This window comes from Archocentrus centrarchus, chromosome 8 (assembly GCF_007364275.1).
Source record: "Archocentrus centrarchus isolate MPI-CPG fArcCen1 chromosome 8, fArcCen1, whole genome shotgun sequence".
In the NCBI taxonomy this organism is placed as follows: domain Eukaryota; kingdom Metazoa; phylum Chordata; class Actinopteri; order Cichliformes; family Cichlidae; genus Archocentrus; species Archocentrus centrarchus.
The window spans coordinates 22,648,766-22,669,059 of NC_044353.1; the positions used below are offsets into that span (position 1 = coordinate 22,648,766).

A 20,294-nucleotide genomic window follows, 5' to 3' on the forward strand; every position below is an offset into this window, starting at 1 on the left:
CGGGGAGGCGGGACGAAGCCGTTTGACAGTCGAATCGCATGAATGCAATGATTGAATGTGTAGATGCTTATCCAATCAGCGCTCGAGTAGCGACGCCTCGCACGTAAGTGTCTGTGAGCGGAGCCAATCAGAAGCAGGCAGAGGCGGGACCGGGTGGATGGATGACTGGAGTTTCCCTTGCGGTCTGAAGATTAATGGAAGGGGTCTGTTGATCTGAGGAATCGACTATCAGGTGGTCGGTCCCAGGAAACCATTGCACTTGACGGCTTCTTTGGAAACGAATGGAGAAAAATCTTCCAGGATAACAAAGAGCGGGGGAAAAAACGACAATACTGGACATTTTTTTTCCCCAAATCCAGGCCTCAAGTGAGAAGGCCTGCAGACATTGAGATAGCACCTGGTTAGTTAAGGCCAGACTGCGAGGAACGCTTAGAAGCTAACTAGCTTGCTAGTTAGACAGACGGAAGTGGTTTTCGACGGTCTGTGTCCGGACTAGATTTTTCTTTTGTGGATAAAACCAACCCCTCTGTGGAAATAAATAACAACTGACTGACAACTTGATTTGTCCGTGCTTGCTTGGGAAATCGACGAGCGAACGCTACCAAGCTGACATCCGCTGGCTGTCTGCGAGCTAAGACGCTAAGTTTAGCTAACTTACAGCGGATAACGCTTGGTGCAGACTTTTGAGTTTCCCCAAAATCACTAAGGAAGCGTGCTGCTTTGAACTACATTTACAGTTAGTCAATAATGATAGCTGTTAGCTAGTAGCTAGTTGTCAGCTTCATTGTGTCCAGCGGCTTGCGGTAACAGTGTAGCAACACTCAGCGACTTGTAAAGGAACACTGATTACGAGCCAAGGGACTCCACCATCAGCCTGCCATCATGGGCAACACGCCCACAGCAAAGAAGGGCAATGAGATGGAGAGTGGTGAGTTGTACCCTTTACCCCTAAGTTACAGCAGCTAGCTGTATCATGCCGCCTGCCTAATTAGATCCATTTGCTATAGTCATTTCCTGTTTCCCATAATGGCAGCGACATATAAAGTATGCAACCTAACATATGTACAGTGCATCCATAATGAGACCATATTAAAACGGTTTGACACTTTTTCCTAATGTAGAGAACTGTAATTCACTGGGGTTGTTAACCTATGGGTGAAACGCCACGAAAGACACCTCCACAAATGCACTTTCAGCCAAGTTGTTTTACTGTCAGGCCGTGGTCATCTAATCGGCACAGCAGGGGATGTTATTCATTTTCTCTGTTCATCCTGTGGGAAAGCTCGTGACTGCGAGCCCGAGGTTATATTCAGAGTTACCAGTGCGGATGACAACAATTAGCCTCATACAACAGTCATAGGTTTCCTTGCGGTTTGCGTTTTTTAGGTCCTCACATCGGGTTATGAAAGGCGGCAGTAACACTGCAAACACGAAACCCAGTGTGCAGCTGCTTTCTTGTGCACCTCTTCTGATAACTTCAGGACAAAGCTTTCCTCTCTGTGTTTGAAGCAACAGAAGAGATGCACATACTGTTTCAGGATGTTTACACTAAGTGATGAGTGGGATCTTAGTGCAGTGAGTCTCATCATAGAGGAAGATTAGCTGTTATCAGTGGAAGGAAAAAGGAAAAAAAAAAAAAGCCACCAGGATGGGGTCATATGATGCATGAGGGTAATTTCTCTCCAGGCACAAACTTGGAAGATGAGGAGTCTCTTGAACAACATGTGATGAGCAGCATTTAGAACAAGGACATTTATATGTGTTCATCTGCATGTTTGTGTGCGTAATGTGGAGAAAGAGAGGATCATCGCTTTTTGTTTTCCCACTTTTTTTTTTTTTTTTAAATAAAAGAAATAAGCAACCATAATAAATGGTAATTATTTACAGTTAATGGGCATTTAAAAAATGAGTGCATTTCTTACTTGTTAACTCAGTCCAAACATTTGAGGTTCCTTTTTAGTCTGCATCACGAGTTGAGGAAAAGTTTAGGGAGGACACCGGTTTATGTTTCCATAACATCATAAATGACGCTCTAGTGCGCAAAGTCTGAACGAGTACCTGTTAAATGAATGTCAGCTCCTTGCTGCTGGTAGCGAGTAAGTGTGAAGAATGGCCTCCAGTCTCTCTGTACTGTTATCCATGTAGCAAGGCCAGGACTTTGAGGAGCCCTGGATCAAAGTTGTTTTTTGTTTGTGTGTTTTGTTTATTTGTTTTTTATCTCAGGGTTGTAGAAGTAAAGGAAACTAAAGGATTAGTAGGTTCAAAACATAAGCAGAGGAGGTACTGCTGTTGGACAGTTTGTTCATATGTCATACTTAACATTTTTATCAGCCTGATCGCTGTGGGGCCCCTCTGTGATCCACAGAGACAGGTGCAGGCAAGGGGTTGAAAGACCACACCCAGGAGCTTAATTTTCCACAGAGCGGCTGGAGATTAAGGACAACATGGCAGCCCCCTTTGTTTCCTGCGTAAAATGAAAGGAGAGTGTTGAGAGCAGGTCCAGGTGCCTAGCACGTGTTGCGTCCGAACTTTCCAGGCTGGGCAGGCAAGAGAGCCGCTGAACTGCTGCGCGGAGCTGACCCACAGGAAGAAGCAGGGCGGACAGACAAGTGAACAGCAGCAGGAAGTGAAGGAGCAAGGAAGTTCCAGCCCAGGCGCTTGCACAGTTGGTTATCGCCTCTTCTACTCTATAGACTAAACACAGCCATACAAGGATAGCTTGAAGTTTTGGCCTTTAAGACGCAGTTTGTAGTGTATTTTGTGGAATTCCTCCTTGGTAAAATATCTGGACGTACTGCAGTTTTTAAAAGTCTACACAGCACATCAGCTGGCTTCCCTCCAGCATTGTATGATGTCTGTTATTCACAAGCTGGCAGGAAGGCTGTTTCATCGAGCTGGACCCTGTCTAGGGGATCTAGGCAGTGGAGAAGGCAGACATGACCAACCACAGGAGGAGCTAGAGGCTTGCAACTGGAGTGAGTTTTTATTCTGGAGCGGGACAGTAACGTGGGTTAGGGGTGGAGCTGTAGCTTATGCTATGTCCCATTAGCTTAGTCTTTCACAGGCAGAGGGGAAACATCTGACAGATAACCAAGCTGTGTTTTCTTGATAACGTTTCGCTAAATTAATCCCATGAACTGGTGGATTGAGTGTCTGATGTTCGTGTATAAAAATACATACACAGAGCAGAGCAGCCTGATGTTTGTCTCTGCTCAGTTACCAAATGTTTTTTATAGTTACAGTGAAAAGGAGGGCATTTCTCTGTGTGCTATGCTGCACAGCAAAATGCTATCAGCCTGCAACTACACAGCAGAAAATGAATATTTCATTCTTTGACTTTCTTTTGCTTTTGTCATTGTCTTCCTGACTCTAGTTTAAGAGATTTTTTTTTTTTCTATATCTTCATATTTCAAGTGTTCCCATTGTGTTCAGCAGAACGTACCCTTTGCTTTAGTGTGTTTTTAAAGCTTTTTTGTCCATGTAAAAGGTCGGCCATATTATAAACCCCAAAGTTCAGTTCCCTCCCACAGGAAACATTGCTTCTGAACTGTCTGAAAAGCCTTGTTGGCAGTTGAGTTTTTTCCTCTGTAACGTAATGACATCACTGTGTAACATATTTACATAATGGCTCTGTAATTATCATAAGCGGGTCAGCTTTGGATTTGGCTGTCAATCTAATGTTTTTTTTTTTTCTTCAAACTACATAGCTGCCGATGGGTAGCCTGGATAAGTTTCAAGTGATTGGATCTCTGTGATTTTAAACCATGAAAACCTTCAGCACCCACCTAAAAGAAATGGTTTGTTAAAATCCCCCAAAAAGTCTTGATCTCAAATCTTATTCCAAGTGAAAGTCTGGTGAAAATCAAACTCTTTGAGACAGATTTGAGCCCAGTAAATAAGGGCTGGGCATTATTGTGTCCTTTGTGCTTTTTATAGTACAGAGCAACCTAAACTAAGCTGGCATACCCCTTAATACATGTGTGGAGAATTAAAAGGTGTCTTAGGAAATACACTCAAGGTCAATACCAATGTCTTATATCGCAGTTATAAAAATGTTGGTCCTGTCTCTCTTTCCTTGTGCCCATGTTACAATCTCTCGATTTTTGCTCACAAACAAATGTAGCATCATCTTACCTCATTTTAGCTGGATCTGCTCACCAGTCAGAGCAGACGGGACTTTTAGTGAAGGGTGGCATTAAAGGAAGATGAGCTAAAACGGAGTTTCAGACAGGGTGAAAAGTAGTGATGTGGTGTGTAGTTAATTAGTCTTATGAACGGGAGAAAAAACTCAGACTAGTCAACCAGTCTGTAAGCAGCATTAATAACACCACCCCACACACACACACACACACACACACACACACACACACCATCAGGTTAGTTAACAGTGCTGGCACCAACATCCTTTTTTCTTGCAGGCTTCAGTCACATGTTTATTATATGCCAGTTTACTCTGACACAGTTGGTACACAGTCATTCACTTTCTACATCAAAGTACTGCAGAACTGCACTGCTTCATCTGTTATTTCCCATCTCGCTTGTTTAAAACTTCCCATCACAACGAGAGAGAGAGGGCCACAGCCATCTGTCTGAGCTGCAGGACCTGTCAGGGGTGGGTGGCGTGGGAACGTCTTATAACCATTAATGCTTTACATTTATCAAATAATGTTTGACTGGCTAGTATTTTTGGTGCCGACTAGCAAGGGCAACAATGTTTAAACGTGTAGTTGACTAGTTGTGTGCAGTCCTGTTGAAGAGAGGTGTTGGTGCAGTGTAAAGGATGACAGGGAAAAACTGCTTTTTTTTTTTTTTTTTTTAAAGTATGTAAGGCTGTTGTTGTTAAAAAAAAAAAAAAAATCTGAAACTGTAAATGAGTGAAATGCGGGCTCTGTAAATATGAGCAAGACCTTGGTCACAGCCAGTTGTGACACAGGATGTGTGTGTGTGTGTGTGTGTGTGTGTGTGTGTGTGTGTGTGTGTGTGTGTGTGTGTGTGTGTGTTTTTAAACGTGACAGTATAATGAGGTAGCACTCAATCCAAGTACAATTCCATCTATAAATATCTGTGGGGTTCATGACCTGCCCCTGCTCTGCATGCAGCTGATTTGTGTAACAGTTAAAGGTTTTTTTGTTGTAAGCCTGCACTGCTTATCGGTTGACCTTACTTTTGAAAGCCAATCAGCCATCTCTGATGAGCTTACAGCACTGAACTGGCAGCATGGCAAACTGACACTCAGCAGTGAATGATCCTGAGACCCAGAAGCATGCACAGGAAAAACTGCTGAGACTTTGTGGTTGGACAAGCAACAGGAGCTTTCTTTGGATCAACAGGCATTCATAGTAGTGTAAATCTGTGTGTTTATTGATTTTTAAAATGACTTGCTCTCCGTGGCATATTGTAATGCAATCCTATGTGAATGAGAGCCTCAAGAGGAACAGCAGAAATGTTTAAAATATTGCTATATAGTTTATATATCCAGTTAGCTTTTAGCCTCACAGTGCCAAAACTCGCAGGGAGGAAGACTGGCTCTGTTAATGTGTATGCTTCAATTCAATATAAAGCACCTCAAGGCACTTTATATTGTAAGGTAAAGACCCTACAATAATTACAGAAAAAACCCAGCAGTCAAAACAACCCCCCTATGAGCAAGCACTTGGCGAGAGTGGGAAGGAAAAACTCCCCTTTAACAAGAAGAAACCTCCGGCAGCACCAGGCTCAGGGAGGGGCGGTCATCTGCGGTGACCGGTTGGGGCTGAGGGGAGAGATTCAAGACAAAAGACACTGTGGAAGAGAGCCAGAGATTAATAATAACTAGTGATTAAATGCAGAGTGGAGTATAAACAGAGTGGAGTATTCTTGTCACTGTTGCCCTTTCACACAGTAGCAACACCAAAAGTAACATTAAAAAAAAAAAAAAAGTAGTAGTCATTTTTGGCTTGATATGTTTGCCACATTGTTTTGTAACCTTTGCACGCCCAGTGTGGCCACACAGTCAGCCCGGATGTCAAAGTATGGGAGCAAACAGTGATTACTGATGGCACACAGGGACGCTGCCACACGTGGAAAAGATTCAACATTCTGCTGTGAACAATGGGGGGGGGGATCAATATCTTCTATAGCTATTTCAGAATCTGGGATACTTTCCCTTGCTGCTTAATTTTGTTTGCCCTGGAACATTGCAATATGTAGCAGTTGTAAAGCTGAAATTACACAATGAAACTGGTGGTTGCAGGCATTTCACCTGCCTGTGACATGCATTGCGGTTGAAGTGAATAGTGCATGAAAGTAGTGCCAGGTGGTATGACTAAAACTTATCACTGTATTTTATTTATTTATTTTAAAAGATTCTAACATTTTGCCACTTTATAAAGCACCTGTTCAACTGCTTTGGAAGCAAATATCTAATCAGCCAATCACATGGCAACAAATCAGTGCATTTAATAGGCATGTAGACACAATTATGACTTGCTCCTGCTCTGCAAACATTTTATATTTATTAGAGTCAGGTCAAGAGGACCTGCTGAAGTTCAGAGGTGATTTAAGTGACATTGAACGTGGCATGGTTGTTAGTGTCAGAGTATTTCAAAAAATGCTGGCCTACTGGGATTTTCCCCACACAGCCATCTCTAGAGTTTACAGAGAGTGGTCTAAAAAAAAGAGAAAATGCCCAGTGAGTGTATCTCCTCTGGCCGAAAATGCCGTGTTGATGCCAGAGGTCAGAGGTGAATGGCCACACTGCAGAGTATGCAGAGGAGCATCTCTAAATACACAACACATGGAACCTTGAAGAAAATGGGCTACAGCAGCAGAAGACCACAGACAGCAAAAGGACTTCAGCCTAGTACTAGCAAGGTGTGCCTAATAATAAAGTGGTTGAGTGTAGGTTTACATTAGCTAATTCCTATAGGGAGTGTATATTGAATATATAACAGTATGCAGTATTTGACAAATGCATATCATGCATGTAAATAAAAACGTCTCTTGGACTTACTCTTCTGGATTTGGTGGCACACATTCTGTTGTCAGGAAAAAACACGCGTTAGCCTCAAGTAACACTTTACCTGTGTCTCACCTGGTTTCCTGTCACTATGTGTGGAGGAGCTGCCCGAGCCCCACCCACAGTTAAAGTCTGAGCACAGAAGCAGCGTGACAAGAAATAAAGCAAAAAGATTCTCATCTTACAAAACCTCAAAGTCTAACCAGCAGACAAAGCTCCTCTCTTGGTGCACCTCTGCTCTCTTTTCTTCATCTTTCATCTGTCTTTACTGCACTCTCGTCTGTTGACCAATTATTATGCTACCTGGCAAGGTTGACTTGTATTAATTTCATGTCTCGTGATTAGAGCCATCAGAGAAGGGTGTGCCATTACTGCAGCTCCCTTCTCAAAACACTTTACAGCGCTCCTGGTGACCATTAATACATTATATTAAAACCACTTAAAAGACCAGAGTAGGTGTTTTTTTTTATTTTATTCCCCCCCCCTCTGGTATTGCAAAATTTGACAAATGCATATCATGCATGTAAATAAGATTGGTCTAATTGCTGTCAACTTAGGCTGTCAACTTCCCTGCTCCTGAAGTGGTCAGTAATTTAACCAGGCAGTTCTGTTTAAGATAGTAAAACATGCCCCATTGGTGGCTTTGTTAGTAAATGTACCCTGCCTGTTTTCATTTCATGGCTGAAAGCTGAGTTCTCACCTTTACAGACATCCAACCTCATTTCTAGTTTACATGCAGCTCTTTTTTCTTTTTTTTTTTTTTTCTCTTTCCCATTTACTGATTTCTTATGCATGAGAAGGGCTTGTATGCTGTCTGAACAAGGCCTGGTGTAGACTCAGACCTTATTTGGCACACTTTGCGGTTTAATGTCGGTCAACTCGCCCTAATATAACCCTTCTGTTCCTGCGTCAGAGTGGGCCACTGAGGCCCAGGGGAGAGGTGTGGGATTGATTTTTGGAGGATCAATTCAGCCCTGGCACTTAACAGACTCTGGTGCTTTTGGGCTGTGTATGTGTGTTGGGGGGGGTCACTGTGGTTTGTGCCTTCCTGTTTTGCTAGCGTCTCCCGAGAACGCCACTTTTATGTTTCTGAAAACACCCAGATCGTCTCTCTGAAAGTTTTTCATCAGTGACATCTGATTGGTTCTGCTAATTGGGGAAAGTTTTAGCTGCAGCTAGATGTGTCTAGTTCATCTCAAGGGTCTTTGCTTAGGCCTAGTTTTCCATAGGACTTCTCTGGGTTGGATAAATATACCAGCTAGTGTTTTATGCCCCATCCCCCTGGTGATTATGCCCCTGTTTAGATCAATATACAGTGTGTGTGTGTCTGTGTGTGTGTGTGTGTCTGCCATGAGAGGGAACAGCAGTGAGTACTTTGTGTACAGGATAAATATTGATACAAACCAAGCAAGGGACCAATTGATCTGCATGAGTCTAATGGGAGCAGCACTGCTCTCCATGCTATGTTTGAGTGCACACTGGAGGTGGATGCTGCTTTCTGAACTTGGGTCTCCAGCAAAGTGAAAGACACAGGAAAGACTGAAGACAGGCTGCCAGCAGGGACACTTGACTGGATTTTTGTGGATGCGCGGGGCTGCTGATTTGACCACAGTGCTCTCAGAGGAGCAGGATAGGTCATGAGTCAGTAGCTGTGAGGAAGAGGCCAAAAAGAAGTATAGGGGAGACTTTGCTGGGCTAATGTGTGACAGGAAGAGCTCCAGAAGGCATGCAGGGAAGAGGGAGTCATCCTCACGCTCAAGTGAATCGGGGTCGCGCTCGGCAGATGCTGCAGCACCAGAGGTACCCATAGTTCTCCCAGATGGTAAGATTTGGAGCTACAGGAGAATGAGTGTGGAATTTATTTTTTATATATATTTTTTATTTTTTTTGGATCACCTGCAACTTCGTTGGTATTCCTAGACACCAATCCTGTTGATGTGGTCATTTAGCTCCCAGCTGCTTTTTTTTTTTTTTTTTTTTTTTTTCCTGCAGCATCCATGTCTTTCCTTTGTGTAGTTCCAAGTTATTCCAGTAATGGCTCTTTCTATTTGGAAGTGGAAGTTGTGGAACATTCACAGGAAATGTTTTCTCCCTGGTGGCTGTTCTGCTTCCATTGCTCGCTATGAGAGCCGCAGTGCTCCTGACATGTTTATGGGAACTTTAGTCTTTGGCGTTCTTGCTTGCCTTCTCCCATCCTATTGTTGGAGCTGCTGGTCTTTTGAGAATTTGCAGGAAATTGTTTGCTAGATGAGGATTAAGCTTTTGTCTTTTGTGTGTGTGTGTGTGTGTGTGTGTGTGTGTGTGTGTGTGTGTGTGTGTGTGTGTGTGTGTGTGTGTGTGTGTGTGTGTGTGTGTGTGTGTGAGAGATGCATAAATGCTTGTATGAGACATTTATAAATGGGCAGTTTTTTCCTCCATATTTTCAGTTTTCTGATTCAGACATCACTCCAAATGGACATTAGCCCCATCACCCTGTCACAAAGCTGATGAGTAAATGACTGAGCACTTTCACTATTGACAGCTGACTGGTTTAATTTAAACCGCGCCCTAGGCTGTTTTATTGATCGCCTAAGCAGACAGAAATTCCACATGATCATTAAAGCCTTAACATTTCTTTTAATAGAGCCATACATTTTTGCAGTTTTACTACTGATTTGAAGTAATTATCCACTGTATCTAACTTGAATTCAGTTTGAATTCAGTTTCTGATTATTTAAAGTCATGGAGGAGTTCTCTGTCCTTGATTATTTTTGCAATAGTAACAACAACACAGAAAAGTGGACTTAATTTTAACTTTCTAAAAGCAGTTGTTCGTTTACAACTGGCACCATCTTGTTTCCAGTGCTGGCAGTATAAATAGCACACCTCAGCTCAGCAGCTGTGCCTGTTGCACAGACAGTAAGGAAGAATGAGGCAGGCTTGGTTATCTGCATGTTCCCACAGAGCACTGAGATTAACCCCATAAAGATAAGGGTAAAGAATAAACTTCTCCAAATGACATTGTGTGTGCGAAGTTGTTACAGTCTGTCCACAGAATGATACTACCACTCATATGTTTGGAGCCAATTAGGAATTTCACTTTCTTCTTCTTTTTTTTTTTTTTTCACTAAAGGAAAAACAATTTTCTTTCCTTCTTTATACCATTAAGCTGTGTACAAGTGCAATTGTACTCATATTATTGGTTTATTTATTTAATGCATCAACCATAGTTGGTTAATTGCTGTCCTGAATTAGCCAAAAAAGACACATTTCTTCCAAAACCCCGTAGCGCTCTTGTTCTAATAAATGAAGCCTGTTTTATGCAGGATAAAGAAACCTGGCTGATTACATACAAAAGTGTGTACTACTCCCCGAGAGCAGGAGAGTTTGACTCGCTAGACAGAACAGCAGGCCTCAGTGCACAGCTAATTGAGAAAGCCAGTACATTTAGTTTGAGAAACAGTCAAGCTCTGAAATGTCTGCGTCATTAAATGGTACCTGTAAGATTGAAAATGGTTTGTGAAGGGAGTAGTACACACCTTTGTATGAAAACTCGAGCGTTCTGGAAAATTTCACTTTTTAGACCAAGGAATAGTCTGTGTCCAAAGACTTTTATTTTTTCTTCTTCATTTTGAGATGAGTAAAACTCTCAGAAGCTGATCTAATCAATTAAATCCAGTTTTAGTTATATAGTGCCAAACCTCACACACAAAAAAAGGCCAGTATATAAGAATATCAGACTTTTATATCACCAAATATTGGTATCGTATCAGCCTTAAAAATCCTATGTTGGTCAGGCTCAAGTAGTAACATGATCTATGTTACTTAATGCAAGTTTATTATGTTAAAGGTAAGACTTTGAAACATGATTCCAACAGCAGTGCACTTGAAAATGGGCCTCTTTACACCAATATTGTTATTTAATTAAAACCATAAATTACTTTTGATTTGATCTTCAGGAATCATAACCATTTACAGTTTCTCATCAGGTTTTATTAGATTCTTTCAAACACAAGGATAATTCAAAATGAGCCCAGACATTTGAGCAGTATTTTGAGTTATTGAACTCTTAAATCCATCATTTTACTTATTATTCCATCCTTGTTATTCCACCGTGCAGTCAAAGTTTCAAGTCTCAGGCTTCTGAAAATTAGTTTCTTTCGTGTAAGCCTGAAGGCCTCAGTGATGCCTCAGAAAGTTCTTCTCATGCGCTTTGACGGCAGAAATGTTGATTTAACGAAACCAACCGGGAATTCTTTGAAACTGATGACTTGTTAGACCAAAAATGAACAATAATTTTAAAAAAATGCTTGGAACACACAACCTAGGTAGGATTTTTCTTTACACCGATTTGGCTGGTTTGTTTGTGTTGTTTTTTGTTTTTGTTTTTTGCTTCATTTAGTGTATTTAAGTCTTTACTCTTTCAGTTTGCCTTTATGTTTTGGGTTGTCTTGTTGTTTAGCGCCTGTAAAATCAGTGGTGTCCACATGGTTTTCTTCCAAGTACTAGTGTGTTTTGCTTTTTTTTTTCTCTCTCTCTCTATTCTGTGAGTAAAGTTCTTTAACACTGTTTTAATTCACAAATTTAGCTCTCTGCTACATATTATTCAACTTCTCTTTCTTTGTTGGGATAGGAGCAGCTGTCAGCAACTGAGAAATGTCACCACAGGCCATATTTATGTTAATCTACATATAATTTTCTCAATGCTTCCATTTTTTTTTTTTTTAAATTGCTAAACAAAAACCTCTGTCAGGTTAGAGTGAGTACTATAAAAACTCTGCCTGAATGTGCACTTTGTTTCTCTTTGCAGTGAAGGAGTTTCTTGCCAAAGCCAAAGAAGATTTTCTGAAAAAATGGGAGAATCCAGCACAGGTGAGATAAGTTAACAGAGACTATTGTCTCTGTTATTGCACAGTGTCTTAGTTTTTAGTTGTGTTGAGGCACTGTAGTGTTAGAGTGCATTTCATAATGAATCTTGACTTGTGTTTCTTTTGCTCGTTTACTCAGAGAGCCAGAATCATGGAAAAGACCTGCCCCTAAACTAATAAAAGTCTATTTATTTTAGTTGGGCATTGCGCCCTCTGCTGGATGTGTGTGTAATAATACTGTTGATAGCCCCTTTCAGACACAGAATATGTTAACCCTGCTGGATTCATCAGGCTGTTAAGGAGATGGCATTCTGTCATCCAGACACGGATCACTTATGCAGATGTTCCTCAGAGCTTCATTCAGACCAAAAAACAGTGTGTGAAAGTGCTGCAGAGCATGTGCAATTTATCCATTAAAGACTTGATGCAAGACTTGATGTGGAACCTACTCTTGTGAAGTGTAACCACATTTTTGAACGGTTATTTTTGCCATTGTCAAGAAGAGCAGGGTCTCTGTGTGCAGTGCATAGTGCTACAGTTAACAATGTACCCCACCCCTGTCTGAGAGAGACATGCATCATAGACAGTTGTCTTAAACTTAATGCAATTAGAAGAGACTTGGTGAAATTAAATTTTAAATATGAACATGTTATTGCTTTTTAAGGCATTCTTTAGTGAGCTGAGCAGCTTACAAAGGTGCACGCGAGTATGACTGCACATGCCCACCTGTTGATGTAACTGCATCCATTCAGATTTGTGCCATGTTGAAAGAGGTGTGTACAGATTGCTGTTGCGCCTTTTATGGAAAATTGCCGAGGTTTCTCAATCAGAGCTGAAGCGCCACAACACGTTTAGGGGATGTCGAATAAATGAAAGGGGGCTCATATGTACATTTATAATTTTACAATGAGTGGGCCTCAAACAAAAGGCAATATGTCCAATTCATAGTAAAATAATTTGTGAATACCTGTTATTGACATGACAGTCCATTTTAGTTCAGGTTTTACAAAAGGAAATGTGGGGCTTGTGGTATATGTAAAGACAAAATGATTGTGTGCCATTTTTTTTTAACTTGCACGGTCTTCTGTCCTTCAGCAAACTGCGGCATTGGACCACTTCGAGCGTTTGAAGACCTTAGGCACGGGCTCGTTTGGTCGAGTCATGTTGGTGAAACACAAAGAGTCTGGCCAGCATTATGCCATGAAAATACTTGACAAACAGAAGGTACGGCTTTTTTTCATGTGCAAAATAATTGTGGCTGATTAACTTGGATGCTCTGGCTTGCATTATTTATAATAGTAACAGAATAACATTTCTTGTAGAACATTTTTCTTGCCCTGTTTTAGTAATAATTCTGTGTGTGTGTGTGTGTGGGGGGGGGTGCCTGTTGCCTTTTTGACAGCATATTTTACCTTTTTGTGCCTATGCCCTGATTCCTCCTAGGTAGTCAAGCTGAAGCAGATAGAACACACATTGAATGAGAAACGTATCCTGCAAGCTGTCAGCTTTCCCTTTCTCGTGCGACTGGAGCACTCTTTTAAGGTATGCATTTAGGTGTCAATCATGTTTTTCTGCATTTAGCTGTAATAACTTGGTCACTTTGTTTATGTGCATGTTTTGCATGTCAGCGTAACTCTTTCCTCGTCTCACTTCAGGACAACAGCAATCTGTATATGATAATGGAGTACGTGCCTGGGGGTGAAATGTTCTCACACTTAAGGAGGATTGGTAGATTCAGGTGAGTTTTGAGTTAACTTTTGCTACAGACTTCCATGTGCTGTTGCCAAACTGTAAATACTGAGGCTTACATGTTTTTTCAGTGAACCACACGCCCGATTCTACGCAGCCCAGATTGTACTGACCTTCGAATACCTTCACTCGCTGGATCTCATCTACCGAGATCTGAAGCCGGAGAACCTGCTCATTGATCATCAAGGTTACATACAGGCAAGGGTTACATGTTTGTGTTTTCAACCATTGATGACAATTTCTCCTTAATCTTTATAAAAGTGCTCTCCTAGTACTCCCAGTACAAATACTCTCCCAGGCCAGGGCTCAGGGCTGTTTATTCTATTCCTTAGGTAACAGATTTTGGATTCGCAAAAAGAGTGAAAGGCCGAACTTGGACACTTTGCGGGACTCCCGAGTACCTAGCGCCAGAAATCATCCTCAGTAAGGTAAGCTGTAAGCTCTTAGTTGCAGTGTGAGAGTTAAGAGACCAACATGGGGCTTAATTTAGGAAATCATCTCATTGCCACTGCACATCAACTTTCAGACTGTGGTGCACTTTGCTTCTTGCTGCCAACATTGTAATATGAAATGTTTGCTAGTGGAGACATCTGATGCCCTTTATTTCTTATTTTTCAGGGTTACAACAAAGCAGTTGACTGGTGGGCTTTGGGTGTACTGATATATGAGATGGCTGCTGGTTACCCACCCTTCTTTGCAGATCAGCCTATTCAGATTTATGAAAAGATTGTATCAGGGAAGGTGAGTTTGGATAAGGCTGTCAGGAAAAATCCCTTTTTATTTGTGTAGGTATGTAGAATTCTACACTCTTCTCCAACCAAGGACTCACTACTACTGCTTCAAATGCACACTTTTTTTTTTCCCATTTGAATTTTAGCCATTCTGTCTCACAAAGTGTATAAACTTATGCATCACCTTTTCAAGCATTCATTTCCAAGAAATGGGAGTCAAGAGAACAATTTAATCTTGCACTTAAAGGCACACAAAACTCAGAACACAAAATGTAGACAAGACAGCGCGGAGCACAAGCTGTAGTATAATGAATTCCTGCATGACTGAGTCTTCTGTAAAAACTGTTTAATATAATATGTAGGTACAGTTTCCAAAGGTCGTCTCTGACTTTTATGTATGGTTTAAACAGTGGTGAGAAGAGTAAAACAAGCAGCTGTAAGCAACTACTTACAAAAATGTGTCGTGCAGCAGAGGGGTCAAAAGAGAATGAAACAAATAGACGCAACCAGGGAACCATCAAATTTGATTGTCATGTCACTGTACACTTTGTCTACACACAGGAGGATTTAGCCACTTTAGTGAGTCGTAGGTACATTAACACTGTAGGTGCACATTTTAAGCACAGGAGAGTGGGGTGCTTTTCACTATGCTAACACTTCTCCTCACTTCCTTTACTTGGATCAGTTTCTCTCATCTTTGCCCCTCCAGTAGCCGCCTCCTCTCTTCAAGGTGCATTTGTGATATTGGAAGATCCTCCGTGATGGCAGAGGGGGAAACGATTTCTGGGTCACTGGAGGAGAGAGGATGCAAGAATGCTTGTTAGCAAAATGAGAAGCATCAATATACTTATATGCTTTGGGCCATACAGGCACTCAACTAAAATGCAAGCTGTTATGCTTGTGTAGAAGGATTGATTAAAATATAAATGTATCTGCTTTGGGAAATGCACATGACATGGAAAATTGAAAACGGCTGCTAGAACACCTTCTCTGTAGACATGTTAGTGGGCATTATTCTCCACCTGAAGTCCTGCAGGGTATTTAAAAATGATTGAATGAGTTTATTTCATACCAAAGTTGCCATTTTTACAGGGGGAAAAAAATGCAAAAAATTCTAAATGTTTTTATTGTTGCATTGGAATATAGAGTAATGAATGTTTATTACACTGACACTTTAGCTTTAGAAAATTATGTCAGAAAAATTACAATCAGACCAAAGCCCTAGGCCTGATATCACATACTCTTAATTGCTTTCTTCTGTTTGTAGGTTCGCTTTCCATCCCACTTCAGCTCAGACCTGAAAGATCTGTTGAGAAATTTGCTGCAGGTGGACCTGACCAAGCGCTTTGGCAATCTCAGGAATGGAGTCAGTGATATCAAGGGCCACAAGTGGTTTGCCACCACCGACTGGATTGCCATCTACCAGAGGAAGGTAAGAGACCAGCCTTCATACAGTAGGAATGTTCACATAGACTCTTTATAAAAGATAGACATGGTCTAGGGGTCTGAAAACAGAAGGCAGTGCACATGTGCCTCCGACCTGTCGTCCTTCTGATGACCAGCAGGCAGTGACGCTTCTGGTTGTGAAGTCTGATTATATAGAAACGGCCATATTGCTCACTTTATTCATGACATTTGTAAACACTTTTGTTATGAGGTTACGGTCTCAACGACTAGTTTTGAACACAGTATGATCATTTTGTAAATTACGATGAGTTTTAAGCTGTGTCCACACTGGAAGCAGTTAGCCGTGATGTGGGAACCTGTGGGAGACTGTAGAAAGTCAAAGACATTCAGTAACTTCAAACAACTGGCGGCACAAAGTGGGTAGGACCCGAGAGAACTTTTTCTCAAATCCCAGTATTAGGTATTAGCAAATACCAATACCACACGTCTCATTCACCCAATCATACACACATTCAGTCATTCGATGCTTTTTTTTTTTTTTTTTTGAGCACTTATCTAACATTCACACACTCACACTCCGTTGGATGGATCAGGGCCAACTTGGGGTTCAGTAGCTTGCCCAAGGATACTTGGGCACGTGGAGGAGCCGAGCTAAGGATTGATCTACCGGCCTTCCAATTGGTAAACAACCTGCTCTACCACCTGTGCCACAGCTGCCCACTCGTGACATCTGTTTCCCCAAATCTCAAAAGGGCAACCTACAAAATACTCAACAATGACTTCACAAACAGTGGGTGCTGCTGTGGTAGCTACATCCATCTTTTATATACAGTCTGTGAATGTTGACAAGTACTACTTCCTTTTTGAAGTTATTAGAGAATTCCTTATAAAATTCATTCCCTTAGTTTTTGTCCACATTTGTGGCTATGGATAATTTCACACCATCTGTTCTTCATGTGCGCAGAGGGTATTTCATTGGAGGCTAGTGGGAAAAATATCTAAAAGAGCACAAACTGTAAAATTCTGGATCTGCAGGATTACAACAGCACTGCACCAAAATTGAAAAAATTCAAGCGGACCAGAAATAAAACTGACTTCTGCCTATAATATGAATGCAGACAGAGGTTTTTGATCCTTGTGAACTTGGTTGTAGATTTTAATATCTGCATTACAGTTGTCAAAGAACTTTACAAAATGTGAATACCTCTGTGTAAAAGCATCATCAAGGACAGCTGCCCTTTCAACACAGCATTTATGGGCAAAAGTGAGGGCCTAACTCCCCTAGTGGATGAACCTGTATCCCCCACCACCTCACCTATTTATTTAAAATAAAAACTGATATGTTAATTAAGTTGATGAATACTTTTTTTAATAATCAGGATTGCAATATTTTTTGCCTTTAATCAACATCCTAAGTTTCTGGCTATTGATGAAATTCATTTATAGAGATCAAGGAAATTACCAGCTGAAATTCAAATAATGGCTTCTGGCAAAGCAAATGACCACACTGATGGTCCTGCATGGTTACCACAGATTATTAGACAAACATCACAAATATTCACCTGTGAGTTCGTTATTGAAGACTGCATTTACAGGCACGCCCTACAGCTCTTTTTTTTGTGTGCATATTTCCTGTCTGTGTTCCAGGTGGAAGCTCCCTTTATTCCTAAGTGCAAAGGCCCTGGTGACACAAGCAACTTTGATGACTACGATGAAGAAGAAATCAGAGTCTCCTTCACAGAGAAGTGTGCAAAGGAGTTTGCTGAGTTCTAGATACCAACCATGAGTAGTGATATATGACAGAGGCAGGGATTTAGAAAGTTTAAAGGGGGTCTGAAAACAGAAAGCACTTAAGTGAACTGATAACTTGCTTATTTGTGATGAGGAAAACAATGTAAAGTCCCCCCCCAATGAAAGCGGCAAGGTGATAAAAGATCCAACAGAACCAGCAGTGTTGCCTTTTTGATTGTTTCTCAACTGTTACCTTTTCACTTTATTTATCCCTCTTGTGTTTGTGGCAGGGGCTTGACAAGAACAGGCATAGGCCGTGGCTGTTCGGCTAGATTTGTTTCTTTCTGATGGTGTAAATGACATGTTTTCAGTCTCTTCAGGTTGAGGCATTGATTTTTCTGTTAAGGTACTAAATCTGCTAAGGCTCTTTTTTTTTTCTAAACGGGCCCTCTCTTCAAGCTTCTCTAAGAGTGATCGTTGTATCTCGTCACCCCCCAGTCTCCTCTCCCCTCCACCTCTCCATCCTGAATCTGTCCAAGCAATACCAAGTCCAACAGCAGTGCCTATCATAATGCCAACTGGTTGGAAAACTGTGTCGAAAGCGTCGGTGCAGAGCTTTGGCTACGGTGGCGGTGGCCCTCGTGCCCGTTTTGGTTAAAAGTTTGAAAAACTCTCTGCACCTGCCTTTGTCTGCTCAATGTGGCATGATTATTGGGTAGATGATGCACTCTGCTGCTTGCCGCTGAAGCAGCGGTGACCTCATTGATCAGAGTGAAAATGATTTATCACAGTAAACTTCACTGCGGTCCTGTTCCTGTAGGGACCCGCGGGAAGTGAACATGAGGTCTGCATTTAAGTCTGTCTTTCTCTTAGCTGAATTTATTAGAGCATTTTAAAAAAAAAAAAAATCCTGTCGGTGTTCATTTTGTCCTTTTTATGTCGATCTCTGTGCTTGTGTGTTATTTAGTGCTCATGGGTGGGTTTAAAAAGCTGTGACTTAGCAGCAGCTAACATTGTGGTCACACTCCTGACTATTGTTTATTTAATTCATAGTACATTTATACATGTATATTGATATATAAATATATGATAGAGAACATAAAATATCCATCTTTTTTTCAACATTGTCTCATAGCTGTGAAACTGACTTTAAGATTTTATAAATAAACAAATATATAAATTCTGCCAAATTTGCAAACTGAGAACAATGCAGTTTCCTGTATGTAACTCTGATGGTGGTGGATTTTAATACGCAAAACAGTAGCAAAACCTTTCAACATGTGCATGTTATTTTTGTACAATATCACCTGTAAAGCAAGATGGCAGAGCTTTGTGCTTTAGTCGTGCCGAGGTACCTGAGATCATGAATAATGTTTAATACTAAAAAGGACAGTCAATGCTCTATTGGAGATGGAACCAAACCCAGATAAATGTGCTCAAGTCCTCCTGGGTTGTGTTCATTATTCAGTTGTAAGGCAGCAGATTGCAGAAAATTGTCACTAACGTTGTGCTTCTCCTCTTCCCTGACCACCCCCCCACCCCCCCCCCCCCCCCCCCCCAGCCCCCCGCACCTTACATGTAACATCTTCATCAATTTACAGTCAAACCAAATTTTTCAGCTGGTGTGGGATTGTTTTGTTTCTTTTTTCCAGCTTTTCTCTGTAACAAATTAAAGCTAAGGAAGCAAACCGAAAGCCTTTTTTTTTTTTTTTTTTGCGCCAAGTTTATTTACGTCGTGGATGCAAGACAATCGCAGACCAAATCTTGTTGCTGGTTTGTTGACTGAACACAGTGTTTTGGTTCACTGAAGGACTTGTCGCCCACCCACCTTCCATAGGCCTTAGGTGCTAGACCTTGTCCATCTCACCGAGTTTGTGTGAATTGTTTGTGCATCGAGCTCTTTGTCATACAGTCGTGTAAGATGACGTTTAGAATGTTTTTTTTTTTTTTTTTTGGCTCCAGTTGATTTCACTAAGCTTGAGTGATCATTTTGGTAATGTCTTAATATGATTCAGATCAATCGCAGATTTTTTTTTTTTGGGGGGGGTCTTGAAATACAGGTGTTTCAGTGCAGTTTGGAGACCTGATGTGTTTTTGTTTTTTTTAATATATATAATACATGCTTCTTTGGTGAGTTTGGTTTTCCTTGCACGTGGTAAAGCAGCCCAAAGGGAAGACTTCCCCCTGGACCTGAGACGTGTTTGAGAAAGCATTGTTTCCACTGCTAACAGTCCAGTTGCTGTTTAACTTTGTTTGATTTGTTTGAGCGACACACTAAACAGTGAAGTGGATCACTAACCAAGCTGTCCAGCCTTTTGAACACAGTGAAGCACAGGCCACACAGTTCACATGTGCTAAATATCTGAATCCTTTATACACACTGTAACGCTTTGAAGAGGGCACATGTAATGTCTTTCTACCCACCAATGATTTTGTCATCAGTGGGTAGATGGTAACGCCACTTGATCCACTTCAGACGCTGAAGCCATCATACTTTTTTTTTTTTTTTTTTTTTTTTCCAATACAAAATGTATTGTCACTTTTCTATCAGCTATCAACCGCTCTGTGCTACTTTTAAGGGTTTTTTTTTTCTCCCATCTGCCTTCTCTTTTCATCAAGTTTCCACTTACAAACATAACACTTTTCACATCTGAGATGTTTTGCGTTCATATTTTCTAATTGTATTTTCAGAAAAATAAAAAAAAAAAAAGCAAAAACAACATTAATCTTTCTCCTCATGACCTGGGTACAGTGATTGTGTAGTCTATTGTACCTTTTGGGAAACAATACTGTATATCCTTGCCTTCGACAGTCTTAACTATCTTACCCTCT

General features: G+C 41.1%; 1 protein-coding gene across 2 annotated transcripts; it reads left to right on the plus strand.

Annotated features, from left to right (window-relative positions):
- The first annotated feature begins 156 nt into the window (after window positions 1-156).
- On the plus strand, window positions 157-19,012 carry prkacaa (protein kinase, cAMP-dependent, catalytic, alpha, genome duplicate a). 2 transcript variants are annotated; one of them, XM_030735229.1, is made up of 10 exons: window positions 157-928; window positions 11,787-11,848; window positions 12,940-13,068; window positions 13,288-13,386; window positions 13,500-13,582; window positions 13,665-13,791; window positions 13,926-14,021; window positions 14,212-14,334; window positions 15,592-15,756; window positions 17,379-19,012. In XM_030735229.1, the coding sequence occupies exons 1-10, from the start codon at window positions 883-885 to the stop codon at window positions 17,502-17,504; spliced, it is 1,056 nt and encodes a 351-aa protein (XP_030591089.1). In that variant the 5' UTR covers window positions 157-882; the 3' UTR covers window positions 17,505-19,012. The 2 variants fall into 2 exon arrangements, with proteins under 2 accessions (XP_030591089.1, XP_030591088.1); XM_030735228.1 differs by lacking the exon at window positions 157-928 and adding an exon at window positions 8,431-8,819.
- The last annotated feature ends 1,282 nt before the right edge of the window (window positions 19,013-20,294 follow it).

Coding starts and splice junctions, on each gene's coding strand:
- prkacaa (XM_030735228.1), top strand. CDS start 8,696: ATGTGTGACAGGAAGAGCTCCAGAAGGCATGCAGGGAAGAGGGAGTCA. Junction 8,820..11,786: donor ACCCATAGTTCTCCCAGATG/GTAAGATTTGGA, acceptor TTCTCTTTGCAG/TGAAGGAGTTTCTTGCCAAA. Junction 13,792..13,925: donor ATCATCAAGGTTACATACAG/GCAAGGGTTACA, acceptor TCTATTCCTTAG/GTAACAGATTTTGGATTCGC.